This window comes from Syzygium oleosum, unplaced genomic scaffold (genome assembly GCF_021117445.2).
Source record: "Syzygium oleosum isolate NSW1041296 unplaced genomic scaffold, Sole_v2.1 Sole_v2.23, whole genome shotgun sequence".
Lineage (NCBI taxonomy): Eukaryota > Viridiplantae > Streptophyta > Magnoliopsida > Myrtales > Myrtaceae > Syzygium > Syzygium oleosum.
The window spans coordinates 749463-769218 of NW_026607507.1; the positions used below are offsets into that span (position 1 = coordinate 749463).

At 39.9% G+C, this 19756-nt stretch overlaps 4 protein-coding genes across 6 annotated transcripts; 1 reads left to right on the forward strand and 3 right to left on the reverse strand.

The window, feature by feature from the left end:
- Nucleotides 1-1542, forward strand: LOC130134750 (uncharacterized). Its single transcript, XM_056302409.1, has 2 exons — nt 1-233; nt 957-1542. The coding sequence occupies exons 1-2, from the start codon at nt 1-3 to the stop codon at nt 1540-1542; spliced, it is 819 nt and encodes a 272-aa protein (XP_056158384.1).
- Nucleotides 1543-3671: 2129 nt separating this feature from the next.
- LOC115667345 (serine carboxypeptidase-like 45) lies at nt 3672-6600 on the reverse strand. The gene is made up of 10 exons (XM_056321513.1): nt 6325-6600; nt 6120-6221; nt 5789-5884; nt 5568-5660; nt 5399-5466; nt 5022-5303; nt 4813-4937; nt 4376-4468; nt 4150-4267; nt 3672-4054 (listed from the first exon to the last, which is right to left on the reverse strand). The coding sequence occupies exons 1-10, from the start codon at nt 6563-6565 to the stop codon at nt 3842-3844; spliced, it is 1431 nt and encodes a 476-aa protein (XP_056177488.1). The 5' UTR covers nt 6566-6600; the 3' UTR covers nt 3672-3841.
- Nucleotides 6601-10127: 3527 nt separating this feature from the next.
- Nucleotides 10128-13108, reverse strand: LOC115674674 (serine carboxypeptidase-like 45). Its single transcript, XM_030597147.2, has 10 exons — nt 12753-13108; nt 12547-12648; nt 12225-12320; nt 12010-12102; nt 11838-11905; nt 11461-11742; nt 11252-11376; nt 10816-10908; nt 10592-10709; nt 10128-10496 (listed from the first exon to the last, which is right to left on the reverse strand). The coding sequence occupies exons 1-10, from the start codon at nt 13009-13011 to the stop codon at nt 10341-10343; spliced, it is 1392 nt and encodes a 463-aa protein (XP_030453007.1). The 5' UTR covers nt 13012-13108; the 3' UTR covers nt 10128-10340.
- Nucleotides 13109-14134: 1026 nt separating this feature from the next.
- Nucleotides 14135-17815, reverse strand: LOC115674675 (serine carboxypeptidase-like 45). Of its 3 annotated transcripts, XM_056321510.1 has the most exons (11): nt 17517-17815; nt 17140-17241; nt 16753-16848; nt 16527-16619; nt 16258-16328; nt 15947-16051; nt 15704-15868; nt 15458-15582; nt 14966-15064; nt 14735-14855; nt 14135-14574 (listed from the first exon to the last, which is right to left on the reverse strand). In XM_056321510.1, the coding sequence occupies exons 1-11, from the start codon at nt 17755-17757 to the stop codon at nt 14428-14430; spliced, it is 1365 nt and encodes a 454-aa protein (XP_056177485.1). In that variant the 5' UTR covers nt 17758-17815; the 3' UTR covers nt 14135-14427. The 3 variants fall into 3 exon arrangements, with proteins under 3 accessions (XP_056177485.1, XP_056177486.1, XP_030453008.2); XM_056321511.1 differs by lacking the exon at nt 15947-16051; XM_030597148.2 differs by having other exon boundaries at nt 15704-16051.
- Nucleotides 17816-19756: the final 1941 nt, after the last annotated feature.

Here is a 19756-nt window from a genome sequence, read left to right on the forward strand (position 1 = left end):
ATGGCAACTTTGCTTACTTCTCAAAAACAAATTCTTGAAGATATGAGGAAGTTGGACTTGGAGGTATTAGTGCATCAGCTTGGTGCTCGTTTAGCCAATCTTCGAGTGCAACCAACATTGATTGACAGAATTAAGGTTAACCAGAATGAAGATCCTCACGTACAGAAAATCAAAGAAGGCATGGAAGCCGGAGGACAAGCAGATTTCAGTACACATGAAGATAGTTCCCTAAGGTTTTGTGGTCGTTTATGTGTTCCTAATGATTCAAAACTAAAACGGGAGATATTGCAGGAAGCTCATAGCACTAGATTTTCAATTCATCCCGGAAGCACTAAAATGTATAGGGACTTGAGAGAGAACTTCTGGTGGGTCAATATGAAGAAGGATGTTGTGAAATTTGTCGACCAATGTTTAGTTTGTTAGCAAGTGAAAATTAAGCATCAGAAACCAGGTGGACAGTTACACCTTCTCGAGATACCTACATGGAAATGGGAGCATATCGCAATGGACTTCGTCGTTGGTTTACCGATGACGCCAAGTGGTAAGAATGCTATATGGGTGATTGTTGATCGATTGACTAAGTCCGTACACTTGTTGTCATATTGATTCGGCCTTTCAATGGAAGACATGTCAAAGCGATATGTTAATGAGATAGTGAACTTGATGGAGTTCCAGTAAGTATTATTTCTGACAGGGACCCCATATTTGTATCTAACTTTTGGAGGAGTGTACAAGGGGCATTGGGTACTAAACTCAACTTGAGCAAAGCTTTTCACCCGCCAACAGATGAGCAGTCAAAGAGAATGATCCAAACGTTAGAGGATATCATCCTGCATCATTGACTTTGGCGGTTCTTGGGAAGAACATTTACATTTGGTGGAATTTTCTTATAACAACAGCTATCATTCTAGTATTAAGATGGCACGTTTTGAAGCTTTGTATAGCTGAAAATGCAGAAGCCCTATTTATTGGGATGATGTTGGTGAGAAAAGATTAACCGGTCTCGAGTTCATTCAGCAATCAGAAGAAAAAGTCAGGTTGATTCGGGAATGTCTTAAAACGGCTCAAAGTCGTCAGAAAAGTTATGCAGATCTTAAAAGGCGCAAGGTGGAGTTTAGTGTGGGGGATCATGTATTCCTAAAGGTTTCTCCTACGAAGGGTGTTATGAGATTTGACATGCGTGGGAAGTTGAGTCCAAGATACGTGGGACCATTCTTGATCTTAGAGAAGATTGGTGAAGTCGCTTACAAATTGGCTTTGCCACCGGCACTGTCGGGTGTTCATAATGTGTTATATGTCTCTTTGTTGCGTAAATATGTGCCAAATCCTGAGCATGTATTAGACTTTACACCATTAAGGTTAAGAGAGAACTTAACGTATGAGGACCAGCCTATTCGCATCGTCGATAGGAAGGATCGTGTGTTGCGACGGTGGACCATTCCTTATGTAAAGATACAATGGCGGAATCACACTGAGAGAGAGGCCACTTGGGAGCTTGAGGAGGAGGCAAAACGCAAATACCCACATTTGTTTGATGGTTAAGGTAAGTTCGAATTTTGAGGATGAAATTTCTTTTAAAGAGGGTATAATGTAATATTTGTGACTTAGTGGTGAGACCCACTTAAAAAGAAGAAGAGAGAAAAGCATTGAAAAGTCAACAAAAGCTACAGTGGACGCTCGGCTAATTTTAAAAGGAGACCGTGAGCTCCTTAGCCGAGAACAAAAACAGAAAAGGGAAGAGGAAAAAGGGGAAAGAAGAAGAAGAAGAAAAAAGAAGAGGTTTCGCGTGGGCTTGCTGCGGGACCTCACCAAGCCGATTCGACTTTGTGTCGCAACGCCCAGATTACGAGACCGTCGGCTCATTTAGCTACGTGTTATTGATTTCCGATATTCCCAAGTGAGTGGTGCTGATATCTCCTTTGGTTTTGTAAAACCCATGTACTGAGGTACGTATGTATATGGAAGTAAGAAGAACACATTTACTGTATAAAGCTGGATCGAATGGTTACTACTTTTGGATTATGGTGGAATGGTTTGATAAACCTTTCCTGAAAGGTTATGCTAACTATTTTGTGCATTAGATTTATGAGATAACTCTTGAGGGGTTATATGTGTTGGTTTGTGAAATCATTTGTGATATGGATTGGTAAAAAGGGCTAAGTGCTACATGATAATATAATTTCGTGGGAGCCACCTCTAGAGCCTTGTAGTCAAGGGCTAAGTGCTACATGGCGACTCAAGTCGTGTGGGAGCCATCTCTAGGGCCATGCACTATTGATATGTACAGTAAAGGACTAGCAATATTGATATGCACACTAAATGACTAAGTGCTACGCGATAATGTAAATTCGTGGGAGCTACCTCTAGGACCTTGTACTATTAGTATACGTTGGTCAAGGACTAAGTGCTACACGATAACGTAAATTTGTGGGAGCCACCTCCTGGGCCTTGTACTATTAGTATAAGTTGGTCAAGGAATAAGTGCTACACGATAACGTAAATTCATGAAAGCCACCTCTAGAGCCTTAAGTTGAATATTGAGTATGGAATGGACGATTGACACGTGATTTGACGAGTTTGATTATTGAACTGGACTAGCAATACTAGTTTTGATATTATGGATGAATGTGTATTCATGTTATGAATATATCTATATTGAAGTGGTATATAACTCATTTTACTTTTGTAAGTTGTCATATTCTGATTGGTATAAATGAATTATGTCCTTGTGTAGCATGGAGGCTCGATATGTTTATAAGATATGTATTACTCACTGAGCTGTGGTTGCTCACCCCTTTTTCCCAATCTTTTTGGGTTCCTCGTCTAGCCGCCGTTAGTACAAGAGCTCTATCACGAGGACTTTTGGGAGTTAGATTTTGGGTATCATTTGTTGGGAGTTGTATGTAAGGTTGTTGATAATTCGTCGGGTGGGTTGAGTTCTTCATGTACATGTTCTTTTGGTGGATTATAGAAACTTTGATATTGTAACCAACCCGTTGGTTTATCTTATATATATGTGGTTTGAGATATATATGTTGATAACAGGTTGTTGGTTATTTTTTAGGTTTCGTCCTTCGTGTGGAAGGACGGCCGTATCATTCCCCTTTCTAGTCGTTTTTTGGGTGTGACACTCAAGATGGGGGCACAACTCGCATTGAAGAGATCATATTACTTTTTTAACTATATACCACAGTCCACTGTTATCCCAGCCTACACAAAGCCTATGGGTGTCATCATCTAATTTCAGAACACATTCACATAGCATACCATCGTTTCTTGCCCAATGCATATCAAACTCCAGGTTTCATTATAGTTTCTCCGGGGAAAAAAACAAGCGGTTGACCTGTGTTATAGTTGCCACTCATGCTAGTTACAAGCTTTCCTTCTCATCAGTCATCTCTAAGTGGATTGGAGGTACTGGCCACAAGTTGGAAAGAGGATAATGATATTTTTATCCGCCATTAACTGTAATTGGTGAAGTTTTATGATGATCGAATCAATTACTAAGTTGAAAATATCCACTTACTCCAACAACCTATATCTATCCATCTCTCTATAATCTCATTAAAAGGTTCAGTGCTTGGAAACATTCACAGTAACACCTGAATTTCCAACATTTTTATTCCTACAAAACTGAAGAACTACGAAAAAAGGGTTGTTGTCCCTGTGACTTGATTTCCACTATGAATGAAACTAAAATTTTCGCTCATTCTCAGAGTAATTGTATATGATGCACCAAGCAGCACTAGAGAAGCAAACAGTTGATTTCGGAAGAAGCCAAGAAATGCGAACCCGAAACATGATGAGTTTGATGTTTCTGCTAATCGAATCAGATGAAGTCCTAGTTTGGTAAACTTAGGACTGACTTACTAATAATTTGGTTATCTTCCACAGCCGACTCTGACAAGAGCCCTTCTGGCAATGGCCTTCCTCTCAGAAATGAGCTAAACAACACCAGCGATCTCTCTGGCTGCGAAAACGGTGCTTCATGAGACGCCCCTCTAATTGTCGCATATGATAATATATCTCCATACACTTGTGTCCACCCAGCAACCTATGAAAAATGAAGAGAAGGACCTTAATTTCGTCAATCACCTATCAAAATCAATGGGAGGAGTGATGTCCACGAGGGTTATTTACTGAGCGGACCTGTCTTTCCTCGAACCAGACTCTATAAGGCACGGTTGTGTTCAGTCCCAATTGCTTTGCTAAGTTATTCACTAGAGTCCTTGTTCCGAGTAATGGAATAGCAGAATCTTGATCCCCACTGTCGACATTGCAAATGGAAAATCAAACCGACGTGGTGGTTGTTCCTTATACAATAGCCTATTAAGTCATATACACAGTTCCGAAGAATGCCATTTCTTTGTTTTACCTGTAAACTAAAACGTGGATTCCTGACTTCACTAACTCCCCCAAAATCGAAATGGTTGGTATCTCCAGATTTTGATATTCATATCTGAGAACCCTGTAGCACAAAAGAATCATGAGGGAATTCAGACGAAGAAGCATGACATGAGATGAAGAACCCAAGTCAAAGAAGGAAGGTTAAGGACTGGTCAATTGAAAGTTCCGAAGAAACCACGTCATAAATGGACTTGTAGATAATCAAGAGTCATTTAAATGGATTAATGTTAGGAAGAACCAATCATATAGTCCTATTATCGCAACAAGGTTACAGACAATCTTGTCCGGAAATTGGGAAATGTGGATATACTTCGACAAGATTCAACAAGATTAGTTACGATGCCATTTAGCCATAAACTTGTGCCTCTAGAAGATGAAGGTCCAAGGAGTAAAGTCGATCCTTACTCGCTGCAGACTGTCCATGTAGAGATTCCAACCAGCCGAGCATGTAGAGCCTCCTGCACTTCTTTCCTGTTCAAGTACTTGAGGGTTTCGTCTTCTACACATACATCTATCTTCTCCGTTTCTTGCTGGAAGCAGCATAATCAAAAAAATTCAAGAGGTTATGAAGGATAAAAATAAAAAAGTTCATCAGAATTGATGAAGAGGCTCACCAGCTTATTCAGAACCGCGGACTGTGAAGAAACTGTTGACAAACAAACATCAAGAGTGACATCGTAGGTGTCAATATATTGGCTTATTTCTCTTGAAGCTTCTCTGGCGACATGAGAGCAGACAGGGGTGAGGGTGCCGCTCTGTGCTTGTCTGCGAATTTGGGAGTAATTGCATATTGTGTTGAAACTTTCGTAGGTTGCGTCAGATATCAATCCATGAGACCAAAAAAATTCCGCCCGGGAGTTGAAATCGGCGTTGAACTCGAGAAGCGGATTTCCTATCTGCAGCGAGCATGAGATTTGTTCATCTCAGTAGGTATCAATCCAATGTATGTGAGATGCAAATTCAAGTTTGCAGACTTTTCAGTCAAACTCACAGCAATTCCCTTCAAATTGAACAACTTGGATTGCACCACGAGCATTGCAAGTTGTGGAACATAATGACCTGGTAAGAGTGAAATTAGATAGAAAATTCTGCATTCATGGAACTTCCAATTCATTCAACCACGCAAATCGGTGTTCACAAAATCTTAATCACTAGTTCACCTGCATAGCTCTCTCCTGTGATGAATAAATCTCTCTCCTTGTATTCCGGGAATTTTTCAAACCAGTTACGGAGGAATGCGAGATTGTCTCTTGCTGAAATGTGGAAGCATTGTTTAGCTGGTATTAATACTTAATTCACATTCACATTACCTCTGTAAGTCACAGCTGCACTTTAATTTGTTAAAGGATATTGCAATTTGCAAGGAAAATCCGAAAAGAACCTGTCATCTTGTCGTCGACGGAGTTATAATAAGTATTATTGACAGAGTAGGAGAAACCAACTCCTGCAGGAGATTCCAGGTACAACATGTTCGCTTCTGCAAATAAACCAAAAAATGCAAGAATTAGCCAATTACGGAATCTCCGTATCGCAGCAAATGGGATCAATCTCACATTCACCCTTGAAAATAATATATCTGATACAAGATTCAATTCAGTTTCCTATTGATTTAAGATTTAGCAAAGAGAGACAACATATGAACATGTCTTTAAGCTGGTAAAGGTACAGGACTAATTTTTTCCCCCTCCTTTGTTTAGGGGACTTGTGCTCACCTTTATTCCAGCTATAGTCATTTTTCAGGAGCACATCTCCACTGGGCTTGAATGGTCCATGCTCGCAGAAAGCACCAGCTCCAACGGATGAACAGCCAGGCCCTGCAAGGTGCAAACCCAACAGACAAACAGACTTCAGTGTTTTTCAGCACGCTCGTTTCATTTCTCGCCATCATTCTCTCAAAATCAGTTCAGATGGTTTTACCTCCATTGAGCCAAAGCACGAGAGGCTTCGAAGCCGGGTCGGCTTCGGCTTCGGCAAAGTAATAGAAGAGAGCTCTCTGTTGCTTCTCATCCACGGTGATGTACCCTGCATACTGGCTGAAGCTAACCTTGGGCTGTCCCGGCAAGCTGGCGATCTTGTCAGCTTCTGAACTTGAGCATATTCGGGTCAGTGTTACACACAGTGCTGCTGCGGTAAGCCATCGCACTAGTTGCAGATGCATCACGAGAGAGAGAGAGAGCAGAGAGAGAGAGAGAGTGAACGAAACGCTGGTAAAGCAAAGAAGTGGAGAATATTTGGGTCGAAACGTAAAGTTTGACCTTTTTGCCGAATTTTCTTGTTTCACATTCACTTTTTTTAAGGAAAATGCTTTGCACAAACGCGCCCTTAGATTACAAAGTGGACGGTCCGACCTCGGCCACAGATTTTGAAGATGGAAAAGGGAGACTCGCTTAGCTGGTTTCATGTTTTTATTCTACAAAAAGGATAGCAATTTTCTCGTCTTCTCTAAAGAATCCAATCAAAGTGATGATATTCAAACAATAAGTAACATATGAAGAACTTAATTACAACTTTTGAAATAGTAGATATTATTCCGATAAAAAAAATAGTGGATATTATTCTTCGGCCAAAGAAAAAGATTAGCTGAATATTGTTTTCAAATAAAATGAACTTAATAACTCATAAATATAGGACTGTAAATATCTAGTATACTTTGAACTTCCGATTATCTTAGGACTTTATCATTGATTTACGCATAACTGTGGGGAAAGATTCCTTAGTCTCTTCTTCTTTGATTGCAAGAAAGTAAGAGGTATCTGCTGTTGTCGAATTTTAGTTTGTATCTGTCGGTGTGTGTGTGTGTGTTTGACATACAATGCTTGTTTTTTTTTTCTAATCTTGTTCGGATGGATGGAGTTTGTATTGAAAGCATCTTCACTGATGAAATTAATGGTAGTGATGAAGACAAGATGAACAATTCAATTGAAGATGCCAATGATGAAAGAGTTAGGACTCTAAAGAACATGAAATTCGCACCTTGCACAAGCATGAAGTTTAATTTGTACGATGAGGCTTATGCATTTTATAACAGTTATGCTAATGAAGCGCGAATTGACATTGGAGTGTTAAACTCATATAAAAGGAAAGGAAGGGAGGAAACACGTGGTGCAGTACTTTGTTACGGTTGTTAAGGGTACAAGATCGAAAAGGAGTTAGTTAAGTTAAGATTGGGAAAATTCATAATCACCTGACAATCCCTCAAAGCGCTAGGTTCTTTACATCACATAAGACTATTGACTCCAGAACAAAAAGAAAAATTGAGTTACACTGGGATGCAGGCATTAAAACAAATAAATCGTTTCAAGTGTTGGTTGTTGAAGAAGGAGGGCATGAGAACTTAAATTTTGAAGAAAAATATGTTAGATATCATGTTACAAAGTACAAAAGGTTGAAATTGCAAGAAGGAGATGGGCAAACACCTTTTAATTAATCTTCTAATGCAGTTGAAAAATTCCAATTTTTATTATGTACTTGATTTGGATGGTCTACAAAGATTGCGTAATGTTTTTTGGGTGGATGCACGATCAAGAGACGCATACTTATCGTAACGACCTGGTCCGACTTAGGCGGAGAGTGGTTGTCAAGACCAGAGGGCTTGGACAAGGAGCGGCTCTTGACAAGCTTCTAGAATGATGAAAAGGACGAGAATGAACAGAATAAGAGAGGGCGATTCTAGGATATATATATATATATATATATATATATAAATTGGAATTAACTCACAAATGCAGCTTTTGACGTAACGGCAATTCTTAGTTTTGGAACTCCAAATGTAAGTGTGTTTAGGTGGGAGCACTATCAAGATGGGTGGTCTCCTAGGAAGGTGCCCACTACTACGGTATGAAACGAATCAAAATGGACAATACCTCAATTATTTAATCCAGGAGCGTCATAGGATGGGCGCGCTTCTCGTATTTAAAGGAATCAAACGGCTTTGTTACCGTTTACCCTAGTCCAATGTGATCCCAGCCCACACAAAGCCTATGGGTGCTATTGTCACACCCCGAAACCTATCTAGATGGGGATGACATGGCCGTCCTTCCACCCAAAAGAGGCAGCCTTAAACCACAACAAGCAATCCAACTCCCAAAAGTCGCCATGACAACACTCTCACTCTATAGGCTACTAACCAAGGAACCTGAAAAAATTGGGAAAAGAGAGGGGTAAGCAATCACAACTCAATGAGTAATACATACTTTCTAAACATATCATACCTAAGGGCATAACTCATTTATACTAATTAGAATATGACAAATTTACAAAAGTAAAATGAGTTATATACCACTTCCATATAACTATATTCAGATCATGAATATCCAATCATCCATAATATCAAAAACATAATTATTGATCCAGTTCAATAATCAAATTCGTCAAATTACATATCAATGGTCCATTCCTTGCTTAATATTCAACTCAAGGCTCTAGAGGTGGCTTCCACGAATTAACGTTATTGTGTAGCACTTAGTCCTTGACCAACGTATATCAATAGTACAAGGCTCTCGAGGTGACTCCCACGAATTTACGTTATCGTGTAGCACTTAGTCCTTTACTACACATATTAATAGTACAAGACCCTAGAGATGGCTTTCACGAATTTACATTATTGTGTAGCACTTAGCTCTTCACCAGCACATATCAATGATGCAAGGCCCTAGAGGTGACTCCCACGAAGTTACATTATCGCGTAGCACTTAGCCCTTTACTAGTCCATATCACAATCGGTTTCACAAACCGAATCAAATCACCTTTTATAAACCATACTCAAAGTCAATGTAATTCTTTCACAAAAAGGTCTCGTAAACCCAAAATATATCATCTTTCTCAACTCCGTTCATCAGACAGAATATAATATCGCAAGACATTTCTCACGCCATTTTGGAATTCATTTCATAAACTAGTAATATTTCGATAGAAACGTCTTTCATAAAACGTTTTCTAAACCATTCGCAAATAGCCAAAAAGTAGTAAATGCCCGATCTGAAATTATGCATCGAAAACACCCTCTCCTTTCTTTCAAGAGGTTATGAAGGGGAAAAATTAAAAAGTTCATCAGAATGGATGAAGAGGCTTACCGAGCATTGCGATGCATAGTAAATTCGGCTAAGTGAGGCGTTCGCGGCGAAAACATCCTCCCCTTTCTCTTTCCCTTTCCTCTTCTTCTTTCCTCTTTCTTTTGTGCTTTTCTCCTCTCTTTTTCTCCCGTGCGTGCTCTGGGTCCCTTTAAAAGAGCAGAAGTGCCCTTTTTTCTTTTTTCTTTTATTTCTCTTCCTTTGACTTTTCAACCCTTTTTATTTTCTTTTTCTCTTTTTCTCTTTTTGTCCAAATATTCCAGCTATCATCTAATTTTAGGATACATTCACATAGCATACCATCGTTTCTTGCCCAATGTATATCAAACTCCAGGTTTCGTAATAGTTTCTCCAGGGGGCAAAAGAAACAAGCGGTTGGCCTGTGTTATAGTCATAGTCGCCACCCATGCTAGTTATGACCTTTCCTTCTCATCAGTCATCTCTAGGTGGATTGTAGGTTCCAGCCCCAGGTTGGAAAGAGGATAGTGATATTCCAATCTGCCATTAACTAGAATTGGTGAAATTTTGTCCATCTATCCGTGATCTCATTAAGAGGTTCAGTGCTTGGAAACATTCACAAGTCAAACACCATTACCGCTTGAAAACTGAAAAACTACGAAAAAGGGTTGCTGTCCCTGTGTCTTGATTTCAATTGTGAATGGAACTAAAATATTCTGGGAATACCCGAATGGTTACTTTTATATATGCTGCAGAGCAGCATAGGGAAGCAAACATTTGATTTTGGAAGAAGCCAAGAAACGTGAATCGGAAACATGATGAGTCTGACGTTTCCTGCTAATCAAATCAGATGCAGTCCAATTTGGTAGGACGACTTAGTACTAATTATGTATTTTAACAGCAGACTCAGGACAAGGGCCCTTCTGGCAATGGCCTCCCTCCCAGAAATGAGGTAAACAACACCAGCGATCTCTCTGGCTGCGAAAACGGCGCTTCATGAGACGCCCCTCTGATTGTTGCATATGATAATTTATCTCCATACACTTGTGTCCACCCAGCAACCTATGGAAATGAAGAAAAGGGACTTCAGTTTCGTCAATCACCTATAAAAATCAATGGGAGGACTGATGTTTGTGAAGGTTATTTACTGAGCCAACCTGTCTTTGCTCGAACCAGACTCTGTAAGGCACGGTTGTGTTCAGTCCCAGTTGCTTTGCTAATTTGTTCACTAGAGTCCTTGTTCCAAGTAATGGAATAGCAGAATCTTGATCCCCACTGTCAAAATTGCAGATGAAAAATCAAACCCACGACATCATTGTTCCTTATACATAGCCTCTTAAGTGACATACACAGTTCCGAAGATTGTCATTTCTTTGTTTACCTGTAAACTAAAACGTGGATTCCTGACTTCACTAGCTCCCCCAAAATCGTAATGGTGGGTATCTCCAGATTTTGATATTCATATCTGAGAACCCTGTAGCAGACAAGAATTATGAGGGAATTCAGCCGAAGAAGCATGACATGTGGCGAAGAACCCAAATCAAAGAACGAAGGATTAAGGACTAGCCAATTGAAGGTTCTGGAGAAACCCCGTCTTAAATGGACTTTTAGATCATCTAGAGTCATTTAAATTGATTAATATTAGGAAGAACAAATCATATAGTCCTATTAACGCAATAGGTTACGGAGAATCTTGTCCGGAAATTGGGAAATGTGGATATACTTTGACAAGACTCATCAAGATTACTCACGATGCCATTTAGCTAAAACTCGTGCGTCTAGAAAATGAAAGTCCAAGGAGTTAAGTCGATCCTTACCCGCTGCAGACTGTCCATGTAGAGATTCCTACCAGCCGAGCATGTAGAGCCTCCTGCACTTCTTTCCTGTTCAAGTACTTGAGGGTTTCGTCTTCTACACATAAATCTATCTTCTCTGTTTCTTGCTGGAAGCAGCATAATCAAAAAAATTCAAGAGGTTGTGAAGGGGGAAAATAAAATAGTTCATCAGAATGGATGAAGAGGCTCACCAGCTTATTCAGAACCGCGGACTGTGAAGAAACTGTGGATAAACAAACATCAAGAGTGACATCGTAGGTGTCAATATATTTGGTTATTTCTCTTGATGCTTCACTGCCGACACGAGAGCAGACAGGGGTGAGGGTGCCGCTCTGTGCTTGTCTGCGAATTTGGGAGTAATTGCATATTGTGTTGAAACTTTCGTAGGTTGCGTCAGATATCAATCCGTGAGACCAAAAAAATTCCGCCCGTGAGTTGAAATCAGTGTTGAACTCGAGAAGCGGATTTCCTATCTGCAGCGAGCATGAGATTTGTTCATCTCAGTAGGCATCAATCCAATATATGTGAGATGCTAATTCATGTTTGCAGACTTTTCAGACAAACTCACAGCAATTCCCTTCAAATTGAACAACTTGGACTGCGCGATGAGCATTGCAAGTTGTGGAACATAGTGACCTGGTAAGAGTGAAATTAGATAGAAGTTAAAATTCTGCATTCATGGAGCTTCTTATTCATTCAACCACGCAAATCGGTGTTCACAAAATCAATCACTAGTTCACCTGCATAGCTCTCTCCTGTGATGAAAAAATCTCTCTTCTTGTATTCCGGGAATTTTTCGAACCAGTTGAGGAGGAATGCGAGATTGTCACTTGCTGAAATGTGGAAGCATTGTTTAGCTGGAACTAGTACTTAATTTCCGCTTTAGATTACATCTGTAGATCATCGCTGCACTTTAATTTGTTAAAAATATATTGCAATTTGCAAGGAAAAGAACCTGTCATCTTGTCGTCAACAGAGTTATAATAAGAAGCATTGACAGAGTAGGAGAAACCAACTCCTGCAGGAGATTCCAGGTACAGCATGTTGGCTTCTGCAAATAAATTGAAAAATGCAAGAATTAGCCTAGTACAAAATCTTCGATGTAGTGAGTGCAATCAATCTCACATTCACCCTTGAAAATAATATATCTGACTCCGATTCAGTTTCCTATCGATTTAAGCTTTTGCAACGGGACACAAAATGTACAAATGCGTTTAAGCTGCTAAAAGTACAAGCTTAACTTTTTTGCCGCCTTTATTTAGGAAATTTACGCTGACCTTTATTCCAGCTATAGTCATTTTTCAGGAGCACATCTCCACTGGGCTTGAATGGTCCATGCTCACAGAAAGCACCAACCCCGATGGATGAACAACCAGGCCCTGCAAAGTGCAACCCCAACACACAAGCAAACTCCATTGCTTTTCAACCTGCTCCATTTCATTTCTCACCATCATTTACTCGAACTCAGTCCAGATGGTTTTACCTCCATTGAGCCAAAGCACGAGAGGCTTTGAAGCCGGGTCGGCTTCGGCTTCGGCGAAGTAATAGAAGAGAGCTCTCTGTTGCTTCTCGTCCACGGTGATGTACCCTGCATACTGGCTGAAGCTAACCCTGGGCTGTCCCGGCAAGCTGACGATTTTGTCAGCATCTGAGATGGTGTTCAGTGTCGAGCTTGAGCATATTCGGGTCAGTGTTACACACAGTGTTGCTGCGATAAGCCATGGCACTAGTTGTGGATGCATTGTGAGCGCGAGAGGGAGAGAGTGCAAGGAAACGCCGGCAGAGCACAGAAGTGAAGAATATTTGGCTGGAAACGTAAAGTTTGACTAATTTGCGCAATTCTCAGTTTCAAATTTTTTTTATTTATTATTTCTTGTTTTGCATTCTGAAAGGCACGTTTTTTTTCTTATTGACCAGTTGGTGCTTACAAGGACAAGGATAAGGATAAGGACAAGGACAAGTGTTTGGTTTTTCCGTGGAAGGGAGGGGTTTTTTATGCAACTATTATACAGATGACATATTTGGTAACAGTTTCGAAATATTTTCTGGCATATATTTTTCCTGTAGTTTTTGAATATTTTGTCGTCGATTAAATTTTGATTTTATATATTTATCTTGCGTACTTTAATGTTAATTAAAATTCCGTTGAAATATGTTTATTGATTTTGTCTCATGCGAGAGGAAGCTACCTCATGCAAACACATGCTGTAGTAAAAATCAATGATAAAATTTTCTGGTTTGAACTTTGAAGGATGAGAAGATGCTGGTTGCCAACTTCTAGAAGAATACAAGGATGTCACACTTTTCAACGTTGGAAAATCACGCAGTGTACGCGATTTGTCCACATCATCTTTGTCTAAATAATTGATCTAGTCTTGGGAAAATGATTCCATAATCAATAATGCCCATGTCTTTTTGTGGTTATATAAGATTGTATGGATAATGTTTGTCGATAATAATGAGGTTATGCGCTTGGCCATACATGTCCAAACAACACAAATGTGAATCGATGTAGACAAGTTCATAATTAATTTGACTTGGTCAAGAAACCCAATTGTCTATTTCAGAACAACAATATTCTCAATTTTTGCTTTCAATTTCTCCGTTATCATTAAATAGTGATGTAATTTAATTCGGTCCATATATAATTGACATCAAAAAGTGATTTAATGTTAGAAATATCTCTATTCAAAATAAAATAAAATTGAACCTAAGGTCATATGCATTGCGCAGACGGATATGAATATTGGAAAATATTGAAATTTGTAAAAAATAATATTTGTGAATTAGTTTCACTTCGGAAATGTAGTTCTAAATTGTTTGAAGGTGTTATAAAACCGGAAGGATGAGAAATAAACAAGTATGTGCATCCAACAACAATGAGAAATATATAGAGAAATCAAAATTAAAGTGAAGAACATGGAGACGGCTCAAAGTTAAAAAATGGAACAAACCAAGATACAAACACTTAGAAGGGACGTACACATCCGCCTTTTATTAAGTGCACAAGTTAAGCAAAGGAAAATGGGCCAAGAATCGCTTAGTTGCTGCGCCACATGTCAAGAACTCATATGTCTACCTCGAGCACCACTTTACATTTATTATATTAGATAATCCATTCAATCTCAGGCTCTTCATTGAAGATGCCTCTGTGGACCTCATGCTTTAGTAGGCAGTGATTTCCCTTTCAGGAACGAGGTGAAGAGCTGCATCGACCTCTCCGGTTGCGTGGCTGGCGCAGTGTGCGAAGCTCCTCTGATGGTCGCGAACGACAACTTGCTGTACTCTTGCGTGTATCCAGCAACCTGTAATCATTGATCGCCGATTGTCAAATGCGTGAACAATTCACGGCACATGTCTGTGACTCGGCAACACACTGGACAATTCCAACATCTTTCTGTCTAGATGAAAGGGACATCAGAACACAACACAGATTTTCCTTGACTGAGAATTAAACAGATTGACCTGCTTGCTAGTGAACCAAGCTCTGTAGGACAAAGTTGTCTTCAGTTTCAGCACCTTGGTTGCTAAGGTGTCGACCATAGTCCGAGTTCCGAGGAAGGGAATGACTGCATCTAGATCCCCACTGCCACAAATCATAAGAAAGGAAGATGATTGATCATAATATTATCTGTCAGTCAAATGTGATCTTATTTTAAAACCCAATCAATCTTAGAGGAATATTTGATGATGTACCTGTAAACTAGGACTCGGAGGCCAGACTTGACAAGTTCTCCCAAGATCGGGATCATACTTATATATCGATCCTCAAATCTGTAGTTTTCATTGATATCACTGCAGAACAGAACAGATTACATCAGTGAGCAGATGCTAATCTTCTTGACACTTGCCCAACTGATGAGAACGAATGTTTATGTAAAAGTGATAGGAGTAGGCTTCTGCAAAAAATCTTTTCGTGGTTTGACCTATTGATTACCATGATTAGAACAACATATGACAGAATAAGCTCGTGCTGTTTGATGACTGATCATCTATTTTCAATCAATCCGAGTTTATCATTATCCTAGTCCAATTAGTCCTCAATTCTTTAGCAAGAGGGTTTCCTTTGAAAATGAATTGAATGAGCTCAAAAGAATTGTTGATTCTAATTTTACTTCTACTGGAACAAGTTGCAATGCTATGCCACTACTTCCAGGGAGAGGCAAAAAGAGAGAGCAGCATAAGTACTAGTTGCACGTGTTCCAGTGTCTGACTCCGACAAGCTTGGCATGGAGTGCAATCTGTACTTCTTTACGGTTAAAGTACTTGATGACATCCTGTTCTTCGCATGGATCTTTAGTGTCCAAAAAACTCTGTATGTAAAATACAAAATGAGGGAAACAAGTTGAATGAACTTCCGGAACATGGTTATAGCCTATAGGAGTTCTATCTAGCAGTTACTGATTCGAAGCTCGGTCTCGGACTTGCTCTCACCTGATAGTTGATCAAGTCTTCTGATGTAAGGGAGGATGGCAATGAATGCCCTGAGGTGAGCATCTTGTAGAAAATGTTTAATTTAGATTGACCCGATGTTAGGCAGAGGTCAGCAAGGATGTCGTACTGATCGATCGCGTCGGTATCAGCAAGTTCTTTCGCTACCTTCAGCAAAACATGTGCACACTCGGAAGTCAGAGCCTTCGATCTGATTTCACCCAAAAGCCGAGTCAGATTACAGACGTTTTGGAAGAGTAGCTGGGATTGGTCGGATATGATCCCGTGGGACCAGAAATATGCGGTCGGCATGTTCATGTCAACTTCGTAATCCAGTAAAGGATTACCGATCTGCAAATGATTTTGCAGCCACATAAATAATAAAATCGGAGGGCAAAAAGCAGAAAGATAGTCGATAAGGGCTCTAGGAGTCTCCTTGAATCGATACTCTTTATTGAATAGATCTGCTCGTAATTACGATATATGTAATTTAAAGTGATCAAATAGGAAATGACACTCTAAATCATAGAACTGTTAATGACGTAAATTATACTCACTGCTATGGCCTTCAAATTGAAGTCCACCTTGGACTTGACAATGAGCCGTGCAAGTTGAGGCACATAGTGACCTGGGCACAGAAATCGATCAAGTCATCAAGTTTCTGGTATTTAGATCAGCTCTAGAAGTCCTGAAATAGGTACATGTTTAACAAATCTGCCGGTAAATTTGCCTAAATAGTGGAATTTAACTAGACAGACTCCATAATTTGAAATTGATTCACTCTATCCCATCCAAATAATATTTACGTGTACAACTAAAATGGTACCTGCATAACTTTCCCCGGTGATGAAGAAGTCTCTTCCTTTGTACTGTGGGTATTTGGCGAACCAGCGCTGCAGGAAAACTAGACTGTCTTGTGCTATAAGAGAAAGTGAAACCATCTATCAGTCGCATTTACAATGTTCGCATTATAATCTTACAGGAGTGATTTATAATCATAAATTAACCAAAGTATCATTTTCCTTTTCCAATAGCAAAGCCAATCACTATACCTGCTATAATGTCATTAATGTCCTTGTAAAATGACTGATTAGTTGAGTAAGAAAAGCCTACTCCCGCCGGAGACTCCAAGTATAGGAGATTGGCCACTGCAAAATTTAGCCAATTCAGTCGTCAAACTTCCAGGTAATGCAAATGAAAGGTTTGTGAGAAAGAAGCATTAGCTTTTATCTCCCCACTAGTAAGCGCTTAATCAGTGTCATATCAAAAGAAAGTCATGATAGGTTTTGTTCTATTCACAATTATGAAGTGGCTCTTATTCAGTGATATCGCTAGATTTTGCTTGTTTACTGGATATCTAGTTGCTAACCATATGAACGTTAGACAAGAAAAAAGTTTGTCATATCAGCTAAATGATTTGAATTCAAAAAGTATCGTACCTTTGTTCCAGCTGTACTCATTTTTAACTAGACCCCCTCCCTTCACTTTGAAAGGGCCATGCTCAATGAAAGCTCCATACCCAAAAGAAGAACAGCCAGGCCCTACAGTAGGAGAAAAGAAAAGAAAAGGCAAGACAAAGTATCAATATAATTGAGCAATTTGTCAATACCCGCTTAACAGATCAAAATCCATAATAATTAAAGATTTGATGTTCATTCTGCTTCTGTAATTGAAAGATGAAGTACATTATAGTATTGCATTCTTTTATGAAATGTACTTTGATTCTTCAGTCAGAGAACGGAGGACAAGAGAACTATCCAGAGGAGACAGCATTGAAGTTTTTCATAAGTAACAGAGGGATCCGCAGTTTAGTTACCTCCATTTAGCCAGAGAACAAGAGGCTTAGAGGCAGCGCTTGTCTCTGCCTCCACGAAGTAGTAAAAGAGAGCTCTTGGTGGGTGGTCACCCACTGTAATATAACCTGAATAGTGGTTGAAACCGATGCTCGGTTGACCGGGCAAGCCTAGGATTCTATCGGAGAGGGAAGTCACTGACTTGCATGCCTGCATGAGGATTGAGCAGGTGATTACTGCTAGAATGAGCCATGGCTGAGACATAATTGCTCGAGAGTGAGTGAGTGAGTTGGTGGTTTCTTGCTTTGCTCCTGGAGCCTGGAGGTAAGTTGCTATTTATAGAGACGAAAAAGAGGAAGGAACAAGGGATATCAATTTTTCGCTCATGTTAAAAGACATATTAAAGAAAAACAAAAAAATTCCTTGGGCTCATGCATGCTCATGTGTCCTAGCTAATGGTGTAACGCATGCCAAATCATCTGCAATCTATTCGAGGTCGGCCTGGCTTCTTTTTTGGATTTTAGTGACAAACAAGCCGAGCTCGAGCTCGATGGCTACCTGGCTTTAGCAGCAACTCGCTCGTTCATATTGAAAGATATGTTCCTTTGTGCTTAAAGTAAAATCTGCTCCTGTACTGACTGACGGAATCAAGGTCAAACTAGAATCTGTTAAAATGCCGAGATTAGTCTAGCTTGAACGTGCTGAGGAGCACTAAATTTTCGAGTTGAGTTAGTCAGACAGACTCGACTCGACTCAACTCGGCACACTGAACTGGAGCCACAACTCATTACCAGTGAGAGGAAGGAAAGACACTTAAAAACCCTATTTCACCACGGCCCACCGTGTATCCAGTACACTTGAGAGGACATCAACTCACATGGCAAGACAGAGGCCAATTCACCCCACCAGTTTTATGAAAGAATCATTTGACTTGCAGAGGACAGTCCGGAGATCAACCATAGGCCGAGTCATCGAGACGGGCCACACTTTGTAACGCCGGGTTGTATCGGGACTTACTCGTTTGCTAATGTGAATGGAACAACTCGACCTTGATGTTCTTTTCGGACATAAACTTGTGCTGAAGAAGACCCTTCAGTTTATTATACCTTTTTATCGAGTAAAAGCACACCCTCAGCTAAGAGTCCGAAACCAGTACACTATCTCCAACCTTTGGAGCCATAACAATGCTTGATGATTTATTTTTAGCCAAGAATCGTTGGAGAAACGAAAGGGCAATTGAGTACATCAAAGTTGAAGACTTGAACTAGTCGATAGTTTGAACGAAAATTGCCTACCATCCCGACAGTCCATAGCTAGGCAATGTGGGATAAAAATATATTTGGACACTAACGTTCCCATCTTGGCCCGTTGTCAGCATGATATTGTTCGCTCTGGCCATAGCTCATATCTGTCTGCACGACTTTAAGGCTTGTAGTGTTAGTTTAAAGTTGCACAAGACTTACTTGTAAGAGCAACAACGCACATAGAAACAATGTGGATTAAATACATACTTGGAACCCTAACACCCCGCCTTTCATGTAGCTTACAATTGTAGTTGTCATGTGGCACCATAGACAAGCTACGAAATAAAGTAGCTACCACGTATATAAAGGACCATTCGTTATCTGTCAACTACTTGAGTCTAACCCGATTCCAATTGACTCAATGAAAAAAGAAAAACAAAGAATTGAGGTTTGCTCTGATACAATACAATGCCCTTTTGGAAACGATGGTTTAACCATGACCTCGTACCAACCGGATTTTAGGTTAGGTTGTGCCACAATGTAATATAATTAAGTATGACCGGGAAATGTAACTGCCACTGTCATACTATCTTGTTCGTATTGGTGTGCCCGTAACGTCTTTAGAGAAGAAATTATTATAAGAGTATTTAAATATCAAATCCCACCTTTATCCATTTTATGTCGTATTAGAATACGAGGTCTCCAGTTCAAATCTTTCTAGGCCTTTTCTTGTCTCTCCTATTTTCCCACTTTTGTTTTAGGTCAAAGTTCAACCTACATGCGAGGGAGAGTGTTGGTACTATGTAACACCGTGATTCGAGCTATAGGAACTACAGGATGGACTAGACATCACTACGGGCCTTGGTTTGATGAAGCTCCAACTGTAAACGGATGCCCAAACAATCTGTGCTCATGTGTTTAAATGATGAAGACTCATCTAATGCGACTTTTTCCTGATTGCAGGTGCTTGCCGACGAATATTTCCTCTTATATGTATTCCCAAGCCTTTTCTCATCCTT

Bases quoted from the DNA above. Each gene is read 5' to 3' on its own strand.
- LOC130134750 (XM_056302409.1), top strand. From the start codon at position 1: ATGGCAACTTTGCTTACTTCTCAAAAACAAATTCTTGAAGATATGAGG. The intron at 234-956 runs GTTTTGTGGTCG...CTGAAAATGCAG, and splicing joins CATGAAGATAGTTCCCTAAG to AAGCCCTATTTATTGGGATG.
- LOC115667345 (XM_056321513.1), bottom strand. From the start codon at position 6,565: ATGCATCTGCAACTAGTGCGATGGCTTACCGCAGCAGCACTGTGTGTA. The intron at 5,304-5,398 runs GTGAGTTTGACT...TGCTCGCTGCAG, and splicing joins TCAATTTGAAGGGAATTGCT to ATAGGAAATCCGCTTCTCGA. The intron at 4,268-4,375 runs GTAAAACAAAGA...CAATGTCGACAG, and splicing joins ATCCACGTTTTAGTTTACAG to TGGGGATCAAGATTCTGCTA.
- LOC115674674 (XM_030597147.2), bottom strand. From the start codon at position 13,011: ATGCATCCACAACTAGTGCCATGGCTTATCGCAGCAACACTGTGTGTA. The intron at 12,649-12,752 runs GTAAAACCATCT...TGCACTTTGCAG, and splicing joins CGTGCTTTGGCTCAATGGAG to GGCCTGGTTGTTCATCCATC. The intron at 11,743-11,837 runs GTGAGTTTGTCT...TGCTCGCTGCAG, and splicing joins TCAATTTGAAGGGAATTGCT to ATAGGAAATCCGCTTCTCGA.
- LOC115674675 (XM_030597148.2), bottom strand. From the start codon at position 17,757: ATGTCTCAGCCATGGCTCATTCTAGCAGTAATCACCTGCTCAATCCTC. The intron at 15,583-15,703 runs GTGAGAGCAAGT...TTTTACATACAG, and splicing joins AAGACTTGATCAACTATCAG to AGTTTTTTGGACACTAAAGA. The intron at 14,856-14,965 runs GTACATCATCAA...GATTTGTGGCAG, and splicing joins CTCCGAGTCCTAGTTTACAG to TGGGGATCTAGATGCAGTCA.